The sequence below is a fragment of the Pseudonaja textilis genome, chromosome 11, assembly GCF_049901715.1.
Source record: "Pseudonaja textilis isolate UNSWEBS1 chromosome 11, rPseTex1.2, whole genome shotgun sequence".
Classification (NCBI taxonomy): Eukaryota; Metazoa; Chordata; class Lepidosauria; order Squamata; family Elapidae; genus Pseudonaja; species Pseudonaja textilis.
This window is the reverse complement of record NC_142000.1, coordinates 7102974-7122426: the sequence shown is the minus strand read 5'-3', so window position 1 is coordinate 7122426 and position 19453 is coordinate 7102974. Positions and strand designations below refer to the sequence as shown.

The following is a 19453-nucleotide window of genomic DNA, read 5'->3' as shown; positions in this document are numbered from 1 at the left end:
TTTTAGAAGCCCTATATGTAACAGCATATGTAGACACCAAGAGACATCCAATCACACGATTCTTTAGGGCCAAACTTTGCAATCTCACTTAATAGCATTGAATAGAATGGAAGTTCGTCTCCCCGCTCAAGTCCAACTCCCTGCTGAAACAGACAAGTGATTATTTACAATTATTTCAGACAAGTGACTGTCCAGTCTCTTCTTAAAAACCTCCAGTGATGGAGCACCCATGATTCCTGGAGGCAAGTTGTTCCGCTGGTTAATTGTCCTCACTCTTAGGAAATGTGTCCCTAATTCCAGGTCGCTTCTCTCCTTGGGAATAGTTTCCATCCATTGTTTCTTATTCTGCCTTCTGGTGCTTTGGAAAATAAGTTGACCCTCTCTTCTTTGTGGCATATCAAAACTTATCAAAAAGTATATCAAAACTATAAATGCATAGATGAGACCGAATTCCTTTCAGTTACTAAACTGAACGGAACTATTTCCAGGTAAATATGTAGGTTATTCTTAAATATACAGTACATGCAATGGAATGATTTCTATTTAATGCAGCAGGGTTTATCTTCAAAGTGTATAAGATATTCTTTTGAATTATCACGTTATTGACCTGGATACCTAATATTTGGAACACTATTAATCAACCACCGATTTTTATTCTTCTTCTCGACTGCCTATTTGAAGCCAAGACTTTCCTTTGATGCCCTTATTTGATGCTGGATTCAGTTTGCATGCAACTTGTTTTATGCTCTTATTGAAAAGGAAAGCAATATTAAAATACACGTTCAGAAGAGAGTTCAAAGCTCAAACAGAAAAGCTCAATGTTTAGATAAGCATAATAATGAGACTTACCTAACACTCAGATTACAGACCAAAAAAACGAAAGAAGAAAATAGATACCAAGCAAAACAAATGATCCTGTGCTCATCATAGCTATCGAAAGGAATAAGAAGAGAGAAAACATTCAACTTAAAGAGGAGATAAAAATAGATAATCAGGAAGAAAAGACGCATAAATGGTGCAGTACTTGCTCTTCAAAGACACTAGGAGAACTGGCAGATGTCCAAAATAGTTGGAAATGTACTCATTCTCTAACAAAACCAAAGTGTTTTGTTTTTTTTAAACCAACTTCTCATGGAAAAATAGACTTTCCGGAATCATATTTTTAGGATGTGCTCACCCAAGGAATAATCTTATCCTCACTCTTAGAATAATTATTGTGGTACTAAGGTTGAAAGAGACTTTTATTATGTTTTCAGGGTGACATGATAGCAGTGTTCCAGTATCTCAGGTGGTGCCACAAAGAAGAGCCAGGTCAAGCTATTCTCCAAAGGATCTGAGGGCAGGACAAGAAGCAGTGGGTAGAAGCTGAACAAAGAGAAAAGCAACTTAGAACTAAGGAGAAATTTCTTGACTGTTAGAACAATTAATCAATGGAAAAATTTGCCTCCAGAAGTCGTGAATGCTTCAACACTGGAAGTTTTTAAATAAGAGATTGGATAACTATTTGTCTGAAGTGGTGTAAGGTTTCCTGCCTAGGCAGGGGGTTGGACTAGAAGACCTCCAAGGTCCCTTCCAACTCAGTTATTCTATATTCATCTAGCTGTAAACTGATCTTCTATTCAAACTCAGTTATCTTTTCACATGCACTCTGTGAAAGTTTGCGCTAACCCCAAAATATGGACATGGGGAAAGTCTGCACAAAGATGTGTATATTCATGCATTTCATGTGCAAGTATTTATTCTGGTAAGAAATGGTTGAAAACTGTACAGCTACAAAAATCCAAATGGAAGTGATGTGTACAATATTTGGAGAAACATACACAAGAATTTATAATATTTCTGTGCATTTAAAAAAAATCGATTTCCGTTGTCTCAGTGTGATAGCCCAAATCTGTAAATGGCAGAATGAGTAACGAAGGAACCAAATTTGACAAATTTAGAAAAACGAGATGACAGAAGCTAAAACTGATGGAATCATCCTTTCCACCCAACCGCTTACCACTACTGCTTGCGGGCATAATTCAAAACATCAAGAATTACTTCTAAAACCACAGCAACACAATTTAGGGGAAGCCACCTGTTTATCCTCCAGATGTTTTGGAGTTTAGTTCCCATGAGCACCAGAAAGTATGACAAATAGCAAAATATAAGAAACATAATCTTATTGTCTGTCCATGGCTTAGATGCAGGAAAGCTCAGAGATTATACTTGTAGTAGTGGCCACTACTAAAAACCTGAATGATAGACTATTTTCTGTGTTCCACTTTTGATGGAAATACCATATAGTTGGATAGAACAAGGAAGACCTTTTGTTGATCATATTCAGATTACGAGGCAACTTATCCCAATAGCATATCCCAGGATCTTCCATGCTGTTTTTCTTTAGTCATTTGAGATATTTTTTTGTTCTAGCAAACTTCTCCTTTGTGAAGCAGACATTTTTATTCTCTGGTTTAATTACTGGCATCTTTTTTTATCAATTGCTTTTATTTTTTGCCTTTTTTGTTCAGGTATATACTACCTCCCCATATATTACTAAACTAGTAATCCCTCAGCAGGGCCTGCTACAGTATGTTCAGCTCAACCTGGAAAGACACAGATACTGTGCTCCAGGTCTCAATGAGTTAAATAGATTACCTGTGACCGACAAAGGGCCGTTAATAGATGCGTTCTCCTCATCTTCCTCTTCTACCTTTTTCAGAACCAGAGCAAAGAAAGCAGCAAACCCAAGAACCTAGAAAAGAACAGTACATAGTCAACTTTGACTGAGATGTTTGTGCCCACGTCCACAGACTTACCTTTTGATATCCTACAGTCCCTTTTGAAAATTATTTTTAAAAAATATAACATCCATTTTGTTTTCCAAGTGAAGACAGAAAGTTAGTCTACTGTAGTTACTGAATTAATCCACTTTTCTTGTTTTGTCCAGCACAATGAGTAATAAATTAATCAAATTGTCAGGATGTCCAGAATGTACTAACTCACAAAAAAAATATCAAAGTTGAAACTAACCAGGCTTGGCATGTTATAAGAATGCATTTGCTATGTCTTTGTTACATGAGGTCAAGCATGATGCCTGAAGACAACCATATAGTACAACCTTGTGTACATATCGCAATTGTCTTCTTCTCATATTGTGGATTATATCAAAAATGTTTAGGTTCTGTCTTCCATAGAGAAACATGACATTTTTGGTCTATCCACTTCATAGCCAATCGAAACACACCTTCTTGCACCTTTCCCCTGTGCTTGTCAGCATTTTGTTGAATGACCACCTGTTCCGAACTTCAAAACACATCTTTGGAAGCCAAGCAAGATTAGGGAAAGCTTAGTGGCAATAAAACACTTTGAAGGCAACTTTCAAATCAAACTACATTTTCCTAACTAGGGTTGGAGACTTCATAGAGGAGACATAACAAAAAAGATACCTTTAATGGCTGGGTGATGAAGAGGCTCTCAAAGAAAGAGATGGCCATGGAAATCAGCCACTTGATGGAATTATCCTTGCCATAATGCAGTCCATACAGCATGGTGAAAAAACCAGAGACTCCACTGGTCAGGACCACCAGGAACCAGCCGACAAATACGAACCACCAAGGTAAACCTTTAGATGTCAATTCTTTCTTGTTATCTCCAGGAAGGGTTGGAGTTGGTGAGTTCCTAGAGTAACAAAGAACATGGGTGGCACCAGGGTCGGATACCACTTGCAATCAATCAATTCCACACCGTGGAAAAAAAAAATAGAGAAGGAACAAAAAAATAGAGAAGGAGCTGAACCGGAAGGAAGGAAGGAAGGAAGACCAAGACTGTTGTACAATGAGAACTTCAGCCATTCCTCTCTACAGGTCTTATGGATGAGTCTGATGTGAAGTAGCATTCTGTGGTGCTTGAAGGACCAATTATTGAGAAATGTATCCCACATTTTCTTTAGGTTGTCAAGGATTATTTTTTCAATTTATCCAGTAAGAACCAGGCTATCTGAGGGACCGTCTCTTGCCGGTCACATCTACCCAACCCATTAGAGTGGGGAGGCAGGGAACGTTTCAGCTCCCATCCTTGAGGGAGATACACCTGGTGGGACCCAGAAGAAGGGCCTTCCCTGTGGTGGCTCCCTCCCTCTGGAACATCATTCCCCCAGAGATTAAAATGGCCTCCTCTCTGACTCTCTTCAGGAAGGTGTTGAAGACCTGGTTCTGCCAGCGGGCCTGGGGAACCCAGAGCGGGATGGAGCCCATTAAATGGCTCAGGCGATCTGCTGTCGCTGGGGTGGGGGAGGTGGGGGGTGATTTTACTATATTAATTTATTTGATTTTACAAGTTTTATTGCTTTACATCGGGGTTTTATATGCTGTAAAGCCTCCTTGAGTCACCATGGCGAATAGGCGGCAGTTCAAATCAAATAAACAAAGAAGCACATAAACGAACAAACTCTGGGAGTAGGCTGAGCTAAGAAGAGGCAACTGGCTCAAAGTCCTCCAGGATGTTTCCATGGCTGTTCAGGGAGATCAGAAGCCGCCCCTCATCCAGCATCTCCACTTGCTAAACCATGCTGTATGCTTTGTGGAGTTGTCTATCTGCTTTATACATTCAGTCAGTATTTATAGGGGACAGAATAGTAAAAAGATGGTACTATCTTCGAATTCCCAAGACTAGTAAAAGGATAAATCTGGGCTCCCTCAGTAAAAAGACAGTTAATTCGGACTCCTAAAAGTAAAGAATTATTGCTATATTGGAATCCCTGTGAAGATTAATAGCAATTTGATTTCCTGTGATAAAGACAAAGATATATTGAAGCCAGGAGTGAATGTGGAATGCTAAGTTCTCTGTGTCTTGTTGTCTTTTTGAAGCAATTTCCTACGAAACAGGAGCGGTGCTAAAGTTCTGGGTGTAAGTGCACTGTTTCTACCTTTCGCTGTCAGGCGTGGCGGAGCAGAGCTGACTTTCCAAAAAGCGCTTCATGTGTCGCACTTGTCGAACCGCCTGGGAGTAGCTATGCGGGTCCTGGAAGCGCTGAGGCCCCAGAAGCTCCAGTTCAAGCTCCATGTGCTGTAGCTGGGCATGGAGGCAACGCTTGTAATCCCGGTGCTTCAGCTTTTCCTCCATCCCTCTCTCTGGGCTCGGCGTCCTTCTCTTTTCTGGGAGGAAAGAGGCGGAGGGGAAGGTGAAAGGAGGACGGGAGGAAATAATGTAGATATATATGTCAGGCAAGAGAAGGTGAGGAGAGGAGAGGAGAGGAGAGAGGAGAGGAGAGGAGAGGAAGGAAGGAAATGTAAATATATATGTCAGACGAGAGAAGGAGAGGACGGAAGGAAGGAAGGAAATGTAAATATATATCAGACGAGAGAAGAAGGAAAGGAAGGAAGGAAATGTAAATATATATGTCAGATGAGAGAAGGAGAGGACAGAAGGAAGGAAGGAAATGTAAATATATATCAGACGAGAGAAGGAGGGAAGGAAGGAAGGAAATGTAAATATATATCAGATGAGAGAAGGAGGGAAGAGGAGAGGAGGGAAGAAAGGAAGGAAGGAAATGTAAATATATATGTCAGTCGAGAGGAGAGGAGGGAAGGAAGGAAGGAAGGAAGGAAGGAAGGAAGGAAGGAAGGAAGGAAGGAAGGAAGGAAGGAAGGAAGGAAGGAAGGAAGGAAGGAAGGAAATAATGTAGATTTATATATGTCAGACAAGAGAGGAGAGGAGAGAAGGAAGGAAGGAAATAATATAGATATGAATGTCAGATGAGAAAAGGAGAGAATAGAAGAGGAGAAAAAGAAAGGAGGAAGGGGAAGAGGCAGGGAGGAAGGAAGGAAATAATGTAGATATATATTTCAGATGAGAGAAGGAGGGAAGAGGAGAGAAGGGAGAGAAGGAAGGAAGGAAATAATGTAGATATATATTTCAGATGAGAGAAGGAGGGAAGAGGAGAGAAGGGGGGAAGGGAGGAAGGAAGGAAGGAAGTAGGTTATTTGAGAATTATAAAAAACGTATCACTGTTCTGAAATTTTATATAAAAATGTGCTTAGGGACAAACTTAATTTTGCATTCAACACATGTAATAATAAGGTCCAGAACTGTGAAAATCCACGTTCATTTATAGAGAGAGAGGAGATAGTGCTAACAGCCAATTTAAACACACCTGCCTGTGTGAGACAAATGGGAAGAATAACCAGCTTAATTACCACCACAACGGAAGGAGATTTTAATTGGCTAATTAAGATTCAGTTTTGAGGTCACCCTCTCCTTCACTTATGGGACTCCTGCCACATATGACTTACCTTCTAGATCCACCAGCCCGAGACTAATGATAATGGGGTCATCTTTCTTTTTGCTCTCATCGTAAAATTCCTCTCCCACCCTGTTCTGCTGACAGATAATGTCCTCCACCAAGGCCAGCAGTTTGTTGATATCGGTCGATTTACTAAAATCTGGATCCGAGGAAGGTAAAGGAGCCTTCAAGGTTTTGAACAGGGAATTGGCAATCCGCCTAATATCCTGGATAAAATGGTTACAAGAATGATAGTTAAAAAGAAAAAAGAAATTGGACAGAATCACTGGGATGCCCTTTGCGTTCCTTCCATACCGATAACAAACCACATGTTGTGTTTTTTCTTCTAAAGCAAGATTAGGCGACCTATTCTGGATGAGAGTTTTGATCTTTCAGTGTTGTGTTGGGATACACAGACAGGAGGAAAAAAAAAAAATCCCAAACTCTCCAAAATTCAATCCCTGAGGAAAAAAGAACTCTAACTTTTTTCCTAAAATTATTCAGGGGCTTTAAATAAAAAAAATCAAGCTTTTAAAAGGCCAATCTTTCTGAAATCACAGTTTTCCTGACTTTTGAGGGCCAAAGATGAACCTCACATTTTGGGGGGAATGGAAATGGAAGATCAAGGAGTCACACAAGACAGGAGAAGACAAAGAGGAATGAGGGGTCCTTGATGCTCTCTGAACTTGGTTGCTCAATTCTGCAGACGTTTCATTACCCAACTAGGTAATATCACTGAGTTTGAATACTGAAGCGTCTGCAGGAAAACAACAAAGCTCAGAGAACACTGAGAAGCCTTCATTTCAACTCTGAGCTACAAATAGTCTCCTTTTTAAGGAGAAATGGACAGCCTCTCCATCCCAGATTGTCTAATCTGACCTAAGCAAAAACTTATTCTCATGAAAATAACTTAGGGCCTTTTCCTGGTTTTTAAAAATTAATGTATTAGATATATAGCCCGTTTTTTTCCCCAGAAGCTCAAGAGACTATATATATAGCGCTCTTCCAGTTTTTCTCCCAAAATTTCCAAAGGGCAGGTTGGGCTGAAAGACACTAGCCCAAAGTCACCTAATGAACTTCTATATAGTGGGGTGGATTTGAAACTGGGTCTCAAAGTTCCTCATCTAACACCAAATTCTACTTTCCTCCAATGGGAAGAAATGCAAGTTGAAAAATGCCAGAGAAAGAGCTACCTGAGACTCTTCCACTAAGAAACTGTGTCACTGGGTCAGATAGGCAACCAGGGGTACATGATGCTCCCCTAGAGTAGACTATCTGAGTTATGGAATCTCTGAGATCTCTATGGGTTGAGTGCCCATAGAGGTCAGCACTGTCTGCTCTGACTAACAGAGCTTTCCAGACAGAAGTCTTGCTCTTCAATAGCACTACCTTACTTTTGAGAAGTCTATAAGACAACTGTCTAAGTTCTAATCAAGTCATATGGGCATTCAGCTCCTTGTTTTATTTTATTATAAGTTATTTATGTATATATTTATATAAGTTATATATTTGAAAGATATTTGTGGGATGGATGCCTTCCTGGGGTTTTGGGTACTTAGATGCACCTGAGCCTCATTTTCTGTTTTGCCATAGAAAGCAATATGTCTTAGGCCAGGGGTCTCCAACCTTGGCAACTTTAAGACTTGTGGACTTCAACTCCCAGAATTCTGGAAATTGAAGTCCACAAGTCTTCAAGTTGCCAAGGTTGGAGACCCCTGTCTTAGGCTGTTCTTACGCATCATTTGCTACTTGAGCTTCCTATCTGAGATGGCATATCTTGTGTGAGTCAAACCAACTGTCTCACTCGCCATAAATAGCTACAATCACTTGCCTTGATCACAGCCTCAGCGGTGAGGGACACATTTGAGGGAGGTTGTTGGGGAAGAGAAGGCAAGTCAGGGGATACACGCCCACTTTTCCCTGGTTTCTGTTCTTTCTTAAACTGAGAACGAATATTCCTGAAGATCTGGACAATGAGCAAGTTGATGGGGAACATCAGGATGGAACTTTCAAAACCAATCATCACTTCTTGCCACGTGAACTCTATCTTGCCTGGAGAGAGCAAGCGAAAAAGAAGAGTCATGTGCTTGACCAGTTTTGACAATCTATTTTTTTGCAAAACCAATTTTAATGATTTGGAAGCCATGGTTTAGCATAATGTGTGAGTCCTACTTTAAATAATGCCAATAAGAAACCAAGTGAACCCCATTCAAGTGCACCAGGTGATGACTAATATTGACATTAACGAAGCATTTGGCCATGCTGCATAGGAGTCATATGAGTTATAATTAACACAGGTAGATGGTTGGAAGAAAACTAGAGTATTGTTCCAACAGAAGTGTGTGGCTTTGAGTCTTTAAACAAGGGTTCTATTGACAAATGTTTGAGGCTAACAAAAGTTCCTTTGAAGATGATTCATAGCTACGCTGGGACACCAGCTTCCTTGACCTTTGACTGTAATGCCTGATAATTTGGCATTTGTAGTTCCAATCTATCTGGAAGGTGCAAGAGTTAGGATGAATGATCCCAACCCATCTTCCCCTACTCTTCTCTCTCTCTCTTTTTTTCCCCCAATAATAATTGGGAACATCCATCTCACCATCTTCCCTAACTGTCATTCCCTGTTCTTTTCTATTTCTCTTTTTCTTTTCATATGCCAGACTCCTCTTGGTCATCTCCAAATACAAACCACAAACAAGATTCAGTACTCAAAACATGTTTCACCTACCAATGGCAGACTCAATAGCTCTTACTCTATCTGTCCCGGCAAAGCATTTATGCAGCAGGTTTCATACAGATTAAGCATCCTGTAAGTTTTCCTCCAACTTCTTTATAACAGTCATTTAGCATACTGTAGGTCAGTATGGTTTTTAGTAAGGGGAGAAATCAAGAAAACATTCTCAAAGTGCCACCAACTTCAAAGCAAAAAGCATCAGATCTAGAATTTGTTCTCTGTGGCTAGATTTCATACTTGGATAGCCCTCTTAACTCCTCTTAGTTGTCCTTCCTACTGTACTCCAAAGCAATAAAGCCATGATGCTATTACCTAAATCCATTTTTTGGTCTGCTGGATCCTTGGGCACTCCCCAAAACATGATGCTGGTCAACATAGTGCACAGAAGAAGCGAGAAGCAACAAGACACTCTCTGGGCTCGTGTAAAAGAGCTGCGTGGACAACGGTTGAAAATGGAGTACCAGATATGGCTGTCACGGAAACCTTTGGAGGTCTTCATGAAAAAGAGATTGCTGAAGAGAAATGAAAGAGACAAGATGAGGAACCAAAGCAAAGACTGTTGCTTTTTGTTTGCCAATTAATTACCCCTAGAGACAATTTTTAAAAATACGAATAGAATTCCGGAAACTTGACCAAACTTTTTATTTTTTTTTTGAGCCTTTGTTGGGTAGAAAAATATACTGTGTTCTAGACACACCACTTTCCAAAACAAACAAAAATACACACCTAAACTGCTTCATGTCTTGTTCAGTGGCCACAGGGAAGACTTTATCTAGGACGCAATCTCCAACGTCAATGGCCAGCCAAGAGTTACAAAGAAAATACCACTTCTGATCAGTGGCCACATCATGGACGAGAACACGATTCACATACCTTTGAATAAAAAATATAAAAGAAAGGACACAATGAAGTTCATGCATTATTTTAAGCAATGGCATAGTTAGATGGTTAGCAAGGCAAAGTAATCTGGTTTCCACACCACACAACACAGAGAGCCAGTTTGGTCTAGTAATTAAGGCACCAGACAAGAAACTGGGAGACAGTGAATTCTAGCCCCGCCTTAGTCATAGAATAGCTAGGTTGGTAGAAAGGGTGAACCTAGCCTACAAATCTGGGATATTTTTTACTCCCCCGGTCCCCACAAAAAAAATCACTTGAAGCTGCCTTGCAGTCTTATTCTTGATGGAGTAGATTGGCAACTGGCCAGCACGTTCTGGACACGAGCTATTTTTAGGCTCGCTTAGTAAAAAGCAGTAATATTTCATGTCTCACACTGAGGACACTCTCAACACCAAACTACATTAATTTTTCAACTGGATGCCTTTCAGAAGTCACAGTCTAACACTCCCACGGATGTCTCCAATCTATAAAGGTTAATCTAACAAGGGCTAGAATTGTAACCCAATGTGTTTGAGGGCCCCTTTAAATTGGGGTAGGTGGGAATCATGAATTAAAATAGAAGATCCCTTCCTTCAACCTTCAGGAAAGAGAACAATTTTATTTCTTTATTCATGTCTTTATTTCTTAAATTGGTATGGCTGCCCAGCTCACACCCATCATTACGAGTTAAAGGTAAAGGTTCCCCTCGCACACACATGGTTGTCATTTCCTGCCTCTAGGGGGCGCTGCTCATCTCTGTTACAATGCCGAAGAGCCAGCACTGTCCAAAGAGGTCTCTGTGTTCATGTGACTGGCATGACTAAACACTGAAGGTGCACAGAACGCTGTTCTCTTCCCAACAAAGGGGTCCCTATTTTTCTACTTGCATTTTTACATGCTTTCGAAATGCTAGGTTGGCAGAAGCTCTGCCAACCTAGTAATTTTGCATTAATTCAATGCAAAACCATGCAAAAAAAAAAAAAAACTTAATCAGAAAGTAAAGTATTAACTTAACCAATAAAGAAGTATTTCAGAAGATGTCCTCTTTGCAAAAGGAGGATAAAAGGACATCTTTACTTCGGTTCTCTCTCTTACATACCAGGCAGGGCTCGTTCCTGAATTGTCATGCCACAGTCTGATACTCTGTAGTTCCCCAAGAGGAAAGAGGGTGCATAAGAGAAAGATATCCACACCCCCTCGCTCAAAAACTGGGGTGTCGGGGTCCATCAAATGATGCGGCTCACTCTCTCCTTCCTGGCCGTACAAGGTGAGAGTCACCTGGAATAGAAAGGACGCTTAAGAATTGCTTCACTTCCTCATGTATTTCATTTGCATGTGGGTAGTCCTCAATTTACAATTGCGCCCAACACTTCTGTTAAGGGAGACATTTGTTAAGTGGATTTTGCCACATTTTATGACCTTTCTTGCCACAGTTGTTAACTGAATCACTGCAGTTGATATGTCAGTAACATGGTTTTTAAGTGAATTTGGCTTCCCCGTTGATTTTGCTTGCAAAGGGGGATCACAGGACCTTCGGACACAGCAACGGTCATAAGTATGAACCAGTTGCATCTGAATTTTGATCACATGACCATGGGAATGCTACAAGCTATAGATCTATAGGGCACTGCACACCAGAACAACTAGATACAAGGACAGTTTATTCCTGAACGCCATCCCTCTGCTAAACAAATAATTCTCTCAACACTGTTCAACTATTACAAAGTCTGCATTACTATTACTATTCATCTTCTCATCACTCCTTATCCCCCTTCCCCCTCCCACTTGTGACTGTATGACTGTAACCTTGTCGCTTGTATCCTTACGATTTTTATTGACTATTTCCTAGTATGATTGGATTGCTTATTGTACCCCATGACTATCATTAAGTGTTGGACCTGATGATTCCTGACTCTTGACAAATGTATCTTTTCTTTGATGTACACTGAGAGCATTTGCACCAAGACAAATTCCTTGTGTGTCCAATCACACTTGTTCAATAAAGAATTCTATTCTATTCTATTCTATTCTATTCTATTCTATTCTATTCTATTCTATTCTATTCTATTCTATTCTAATTCTAATTCTTTTCTAGTCTACTCTATTTCTACAAAGGTCGTAAGTGTGAAAAGTGGTCAGAAGTCACTTTTCTTCGGTGCCATTGTAAATTTGAACAGTCACTACATGAACTGCTTTATGTCGAGAACGATCTGTACATGCCAGTTGTCAGGTGCCCAAACTTTGATCCTGTAACAATGGAGGATGCTGCCACAGTCAAAAGTGTGAAAAACGTTCATAAGTAACTTTTTTCCGTCCCGTTGTAACTTTGAATGGTCACTAAACAAATTGAGGACTACTTGTGCTATATGCAGGGCTCCTATTTGTCTATCACTACTTCCCGTCTGTCTTCCTTCTAGCAAATACCAAGGCATGAGTGTCTGAGGATCAGAGAAGAGTATACTATGCAGATAGTTATCATTTTCATTTTTATTAATTAAAGATTGGGCCGTGCGCATGCCATGCTGAGTGGGGAATGCAATGAGGAGGAAAAGAAGTCTTAGTTTTGTCACCTATTCCCATCAGAAAGACGTCCCCTAGCAGTCTATGGCTTTGGTGATTTAAGAGAATATTCTCTCCGGCACTTATTTAGACTCAGGATAAAATAAATGCTGTGGCTCTTTTAAGCCACAAGATCAGGGACTCCATTCGTTCGTTCGTTGATTCGTTCATTTGTTCATTCGTTCATTCATTTGTTCATTTGTTTATTCATTTATTTTATATTGCCACCTATTTGCCCATGGCGACTCGAGGTAACTTACCGAATATAAAAACCATACTTAAAACAATAAAAACTACCAAAAGAATCAAATAAATTAATATAATACAATCTAACAAAATTACCCCCACCCCAACTCACACCCTGATGAGAGATCACACGAACTATTCAATGGCCTCCATCCCACTCTGGGTTCCCCGGGCCCGCTGGCAGAACCAGATCTTCAGTGCCTTCCAGAAGAGTATTAGAGAGGGGATCATTCCAATCTCTGGGGGGATGATGTTCCAGAGAGAGGGAGCCACTACGAAGAAGGCCCTTCTTCTGGGTCTCACCAGGTGTATCTCTCTTGGGGATGGGACCCACAACGTTCCCTGCCTCCTTGATCTAATGGGTCGGGTAGAGGTGACTGGCAAGAGGCAGTCCCTCAGATAACCCGGTCCCAAGCCATGAAGGGCTTTAAAGGGGACAACCTTGAATTGCACCCTGAATTGCACCCAGAAGCAAATTGGCAACCAATGCAGTTCCCGCAGGAGAGATGATACATGGGGACACCGGGGTCTGCATAAAACCACTGCTACCTTAGAGGTCGTAGCTGCACCTCGGCGATGTCCAGTATAAACCGTCACTAGATAACGATATTGAGCAAAAGGATCGTTGTCTTCTAGGAGGGTTATCTTCACCTAGAGAGAAGTAACGCAACTTTAGGAGATGAGGAATAGAAATATGTCAATAAACAAGGAAAGATTCCTTGCTAGATCGGTGCCGGCAGGTTTAAAGACTGTACACTGTTCAAGATCTACAGAATCGAAAATGGGACAATCTTCCACGATGGCTTCTTGGATGGGAAGCGAAACGTCTTCAAAACAAAACAACAACAACAGGAAGTTCAAGTTGCCTCTTGAAAAAGCACCTTTGGGACAACCATGATTACCTGGATGACTGAGAATCTCCATAGTTTTCATGACCGGTAAATAAACCACAGAACCCATCTTGCACAACTCAGCCTCTCTTTACAAGCAAAAGAAAACTCTTTGTGTTGCAAAAGAAATAAAAGCCAGGCAGAAACCATGTGCAACTTACTTTGGCATCATCTTGGATGTCTTTTCTTCTGGCCCAGATCAGAACCAGAAGGTAGACGAGGAAGATGCAGCCTACTGTCGTCACCACAACAGGGTTGTCCACAAAAGTGGCAAACAGCTCCACAGTTTTGCTGACATCAATGCTGTTTGGCATGACAAAGAAAGAGCTACCAAAGAAGGTCAGGTGGTTACAGAGACACTGAGTATCTGCAGGAGTAGATTTGGGACCAACCTAGAAGCCAAAGAAGAGGTGTCATTTTGATGTCTATCTCTGTTTCATCTGTACAGTCACAGACTTCACACAGATGTTTGGGGTCTTTGTTTCCACATCTGTCAGTGTGTGGTTCTGACCCAAACCTGGTTCCAAGGAAGCAAACAGAGACAGAGGTAACAGCACAACCTTTTAATGTTTCTTAACGAATCCTGTTCCTTCATGGGTAAAAGGCTGCTTCAAACCAATTAGCTCCGATAAGTAAGAGCCTTGCCAACGTTTTGCAAGGCTGCTGCTGCAGCTGTTCTTTTCTTCAAGCAGCCCTGCGCATGTGCCCTAGGCACAGGCTCCTCGGGAACCTCTTCATCGTTGCTGCCACCCTCCACAATCTCCCAAGGCAGCATTCCACTCCCTGATGGTCCTGGCCTCATCCCTACATCACATGCAGGCCCCTCGCCTGAGTCCTCACTCTCTGAGACCTCAGCCGTCCGCACCTGCTGCCGGTGAACCAACAACAGTTTAGTAGGTGAAGTGCCCAATGGAAGAAAAGGGTTGAATCTGGGCCAGGGTCATAGATTGTTTTTAGGGAAGGCTGATAGTTCAGCACAAAACAAAATAAAACAAAAAACACGTGAGCAGAAAAGCAGAAGACGCTAAGAATGCCTCTGTAAAGGGGCACATACATGCCGTAGATATGGAATATAAAAAACAGAGAGGAAAAGCAGAGAAGAAAGGGCATTTCAGATGCTGCAGGATATGTTTTACGTGGAATGGAATGGAGCAAGGTCCCAGCCTGTCCCATCGAGAGATTCCAAGCTGGGACATGAAAAAACATCAGGAGAAAATGCTTGGAATGTCTTGTGAAAGTGTGAAAAAAAAACGGTGTGGTGGACTGAGTTGTGTGTATGGAGATTTTGGAACATTGTGACTTGAAGGCTTTGTTTAGAAGCAGGACTAAAAACTCAGAGACATTCCAATATCAGTAACTGAGATAAGGAGCAGGAGATGAAGCCATAATAAATTGCTTATTATTCAGGGAAAGTGACATTAGGTGGAGAAACACTAATTATTTTCTTGCTTTGACTCTCTATTATAGAAAGCAGGCAGACCTGGAGGGTGGAACAAAAGGCGTCATCAGTTTAGAATCCTTGCATTGCCCACAGGAGGCTCAAGTACAGCCCTCCCTGAATTCAGTTGGCCCTTATCTAGCACCAATGTAGTGTTGACCATTCATTGACCAGATTTTTGTATTTAGAGCAATAAATCTTTCTGAGCTACAATTTAACTTATGGTCCTGATTCTTTGTGTCTGACAATAAAGGACTACACATGTTTCTCTTTTAGGCAAAAGAAACACTTCCCATTTAGTCCTAGTTTCAATAACATCTGCATTTAAAATCAGGTTATTTACTTTTGACTGAGAGGAAAATAAGTCTTAAAATAAAATAGCTGTCCATAGCCTGCATTCTCCAGAAATGTTAGTAATATTACTCCCAATATTCAAAACTTGCAGTCCCGGTATATCTAAAAGGTTTTACATCAGAGAAAAACGTTGCCTAGCAATACATCTCCATTAAGTATTCCAATATTTCTACTTCTCTCTACTTACGCGGCATCCATAGCTATTCCAACTCTTTTGGTGCTCATCCCAGAATACGCACTGGGACACAAAGCAAGTGACGGAGATATTCATTTCATTGGAAGCAAGGATGTCTAGTTCTGTGTCTGGTCTCACTACAAAATAATACATTCCTTCTCCAAATATCAGATCTTCTGAGTGAAGTACCCAGGAATATACCTCATCTGAGTTGCAAAAAACAAACCAACAAAAAACAACGACAGTAAGTATTTGTTAGCTGTGGTTTTTTTCCCCACAAATTCAGGTTCTACATTAAATATCCTTATGGCGGCACAACAGTTACAAAATAATTGACACTCATTACAAAATCATTTACCAGTTTTTGAATTCTAGAGGGATCAAATTTGATGCCCTTTGAGTTGACTTCATCAATATCAGATAAAGCCATGTAGAAATCAGATAAATAGTTGAATAAATCTGGGATTTAAACCACGAATAAATACAATCACCGGTTTATAAAAGCAGATCAATTTCAGCAAGAGTGTTATCTGATTAGGAAACCAGTCTTAGAACATGCAGAATTGTTTTTGAAGTCTCTTGTGTATTTATACAAAAAATATTGGGCAAAAAAAATGTTTTTGCCTCACTTCAAACAGAAATTTTCCAAACAAAAATAAAACACTGAAAGTTAACTATTTTATTTTCAGAATGCTAATTTTCTATTTTTAATTAATCACGAAAAAAATAGGCAGGTTAGGAAGACAGGTGGATTCAAAGTACACAATGACATCGTCAAACTCAAACCCCATGCTGAGGACCACCAAATGATGTCATAATGTTGTTAAAGATGTAGTTTTAGGTCTGATCCAAGCCATTATGGGTAATCATTATGGCTTACTCAACAAAACATTATTGACTGAGCTTTAAAAATGTGTGAGAGTATTTTATTTTACCTCTGGTATTTCTGTTGTGAGGAAGACGTGCCATCAGTTCATGATCAGTCTCGTTGGGAAGATAATCATATCCCAAATAAAGGATAAGTGGAATATTTTGATCCATCTCCAGGTAAATCACCAGAGAGGAGTCTGCTGAAGTCACGTTGACTTGGACAGCTGTGAAATTTCCCAGGTTCAATATATTCTTGTCCTCTTGAGTTGCAGGGCTCCTGGGTAACCTTATCTATGGTTAAAGTTAACCAATTAGCTCTGGAGATCTATTCATACCTTGAGAGCCTTAAAAATAAATCATAAGCATTTACACGTGAAAGGATAGCACTAACTATAGCCTTGCTCTGTGATTTACGCCAACATTTTACAAACTTAAGGACGATGGGATAAATAGAGAAGGTGTTTCTGTCTCCTAAATATTGAAGATTGGAGGAGAGAGTGAATAACTTGAAAGAAAATGGAGAGATGTAGAATGCTAGTAGAATATTTAGTATTTTCCATTCTGATCTTTCTCAACTCTGGTATTACCAGTTTAATAGGGGGACTAAAAATGTAGAAGAAGAAAAAACAAAACCATCAGGACACAGGACAAATTTGTCTTCAGCAAACCCCCTAAGGCAAGGTTATTAAGCTCAATTTCATTGAGGGCCGCATCAGGTTATGTTTGACCTCGGAGGGCCAAGGTGAGTATGGCCAGATCATTGAGACCAGGGGTAGGAATCAAACTTTTTAACAGCCGGTTCTGTGGCCATGGCTTAGTTGGTGGTTGTGGGTTGGTGGTCATGTGACTGGGTGGACATGGCTTGGTGGTCATGTTATTGGCTGGGCGTGGCCAACTCAATATCACTCACATCAAGGCCTTGCCTCTCATGACTATGGGGATGCTGCAACAGTCGTAAGCGTAGAAAATGGTCATAAGTCACTTTTTTCAGTGCCATTGTAACTTTGAATGGTCACTCCACACAAGCAAAGTACCAGCAAAGGAGGGGAAAAAAAACTCCAGAGACGTTCCTGAGACAGGAAGTCTAATGCTGCCAAGAATAAGGGTTAACAGAGAGGCAGTTTCTGTAAGCAACACCAGAATGTTTCCTTCCTGGCTTCCTTGCAGGATTAGGCCAGTAATTTCTTCTAACAACTGGTTCTCTGAACTGCTTAGAATGTTAACAACCAGTTCTAGCGAATAGGTGCGAACTGGTAGAATTCCATCCCTGATTGAGACTCTGTTTTCAACTGTGATGGCCTCCTGAAGCCCTCTGCCAGCAAAAACAGAGACCGGGTGGGCCACACGTGGCCGTCCCAAGCTCTGTTTTCACTGGCAAAAGCACCACAGGCCAGTCCTTCATTGTTTCTAGGGCAGGCCTGCGGGCTAGATCTATGAGGGCTGGATGTGGTCCACGGACCTTGAACAGTTTGACACCCCTGCCCTAAGGGGTGGAAAGCACACAGAGGAGAAAAATTACCTCAATATCTTCTGACAGGTCATACACTGGAATGACCAGTCCATCTAGGCTGGTGAGAGTCAGTCCTCCAACAGCTCCATTGATATCAAATGAGTCACTTGAGGAAAAGGGATTCACTGAGAAGCTCACCATCTGCAAGAAGGGAAAGTTAATGGTCAAAATTTCTTCAGATAAGGGCCAGTCCTTGTCTCTCAGCCCTTGGAAGGATGCAATGGCAAATGTGACAACCCGGGGCGTGGCCCAAAGTCAACACAGTCAGATAATCAGTTGGAGTCCCTTTATTATCTCCAACTTTACCCCCAATGTCCAGGTTATCTTCTGGCTGGAGAAAAACTCTCCCAGGAACAGCCTTAAGTTAAAAACATGGTCAACACAAATTGTAACTTAAAGTCCAAACAAGCCAAACTGAAGTAATTAGTTAGGCAGGGCAGGAGCAAGAATTTCAGACTTGAAGACACGGCAAAACTCACATGGTTGGGAAGACACCAGGAACACAGATAAGCAACAACAACACCAGATAAAGTCATGTTTGCTCCCAGCAGCCTGCAGAACGCAGACTGCCTTTCTTATCAACTGTTTTCCCAGCTGTGGCTAATGAAGGGAATCAAGGCCCTTTCCTCCCCCTAAGCCACGCAACTCATATTGCTCTCTTTTCTGTTCCTCCCTGCGTGCCCTAGGATGAAGAGGGAGTGGGCTTGGTTCTTCCCCTGACCTCCCTCTCCCTTGTTCTATCTCTTCCCTGCTCTGCCCAGCCAGACTTTGCCCTTCCCCAGCCTCCTCCACAGCCAATGGAGCCACACTCTCCCTCCCTGTCAGTTGTCCAGCCTCCTTCTTGGATTCAGACTCTGACAGGGGCATGACAGCAAATCACTTCTGAGATCTTGCCAAGAAACCTGCAGAGACTTTTCCAAAATGGTTGCCAGAAGTCAATCTTGATTTGAATGAAATAAAAGGAGGAGAGATGGTCATATGGCCCATCACTGCTACTTCAACATTTAAACTCTAATTAAAAATGAAGAAACATTTCAAGGCCAGAAGAAAACCCATTCCCGGAGCAAAGAAAACCCCCATAAAAGTGCAGGCTTGCCCTAATGTCCACCGTCTCATCGCTGTCTCCAGAGATGCTGAGAGAAGAAGCAGAAGGGAGCGTGAAAGAAGCAGAACTGGAGTTGGAGATTTTAATCGCTGTGCTGTTGACATTCTCGGTCTGCAACCTTGACACGAAAGGGTCGGAAAACAAAGACAGGTGAGAAGACAAGGCAGAAAAGCAAACACGCAGATCCTCAGTGGCACGATGCATTGGGTGAAAGGGATCGATTTATGAGTAATGGCTCCTCCCTTGGTCTTCTTTTATGCTCTCTTAAGAGGAGAAATAAGAAACAAGTGAGAAACTGACTTCATAACACTCTGTAAGTAAGAATGTGGCTGTTTGACTTTGAGTTATGTTTAGTGCATTGTAGGGATCTGGATAATGTTTACCATGGTTTATGATTTAATGTGCCCTGCAGTGATCGAAGGGAAGGGAAG

The 19453-nt window shown here is 41.3% G+C and overlaps 1 protein-coding gene across 1 annotated transcript in view; it reads right to left on the bottom strand.

Moving 5' to 3' along the window:
- PKD1L3 (polycystin 1 like 3, transient receptor potential channel interacting) overlaps positions 1-19453 on the bottom strand; it is a 57790-nt gene that overhangs the window by 13904 nt on the left and 24433 nt on the right. The window contains exons 21-34 of the mRNA XM_087940788.1: positions 19014-19140; positions 17927-18058; positions 16473-16698; positions 15550-15743; positions 13732-13962; positions 13230-13331; positions 10975-11153; positions 9723-9869; positions 9309-9508; positions 8094-8314; positions 6273-6489; positions 4907-5135; positions 3429-3660; positions 2638-2734 (exon numbers count right to left, since the gene is read on the bottom strand). Of these exons, the coding sequence (XP_087796914.1) occupies positions 2638-2734; positions 3429-3660; positions 4907-5135; positions 6273-6489; positions 8094-8314; positions 9309-9508; positions 9723-9869; positions 10975-11153; positions 13230-13331; positions 13732-13962; positions 15550-15743; positions 16473-16698; positions 17927-18058; positions 19014-19140 (2534 nt within the window). The remainder of the gene's footprint in view (positions 1-2637; positions 2735-3428; positions 3661-4906; positions 5136-6272; positions 6490-8093; positions 8315-9308; positions 9509-9722; positions 9870-10974; positions 11154-13229; positions 13332-13731; positions 13963-15549; positions 15744-16472; positions 16699-17926; positions 18059-19013; positions 19141-19453) is intronic.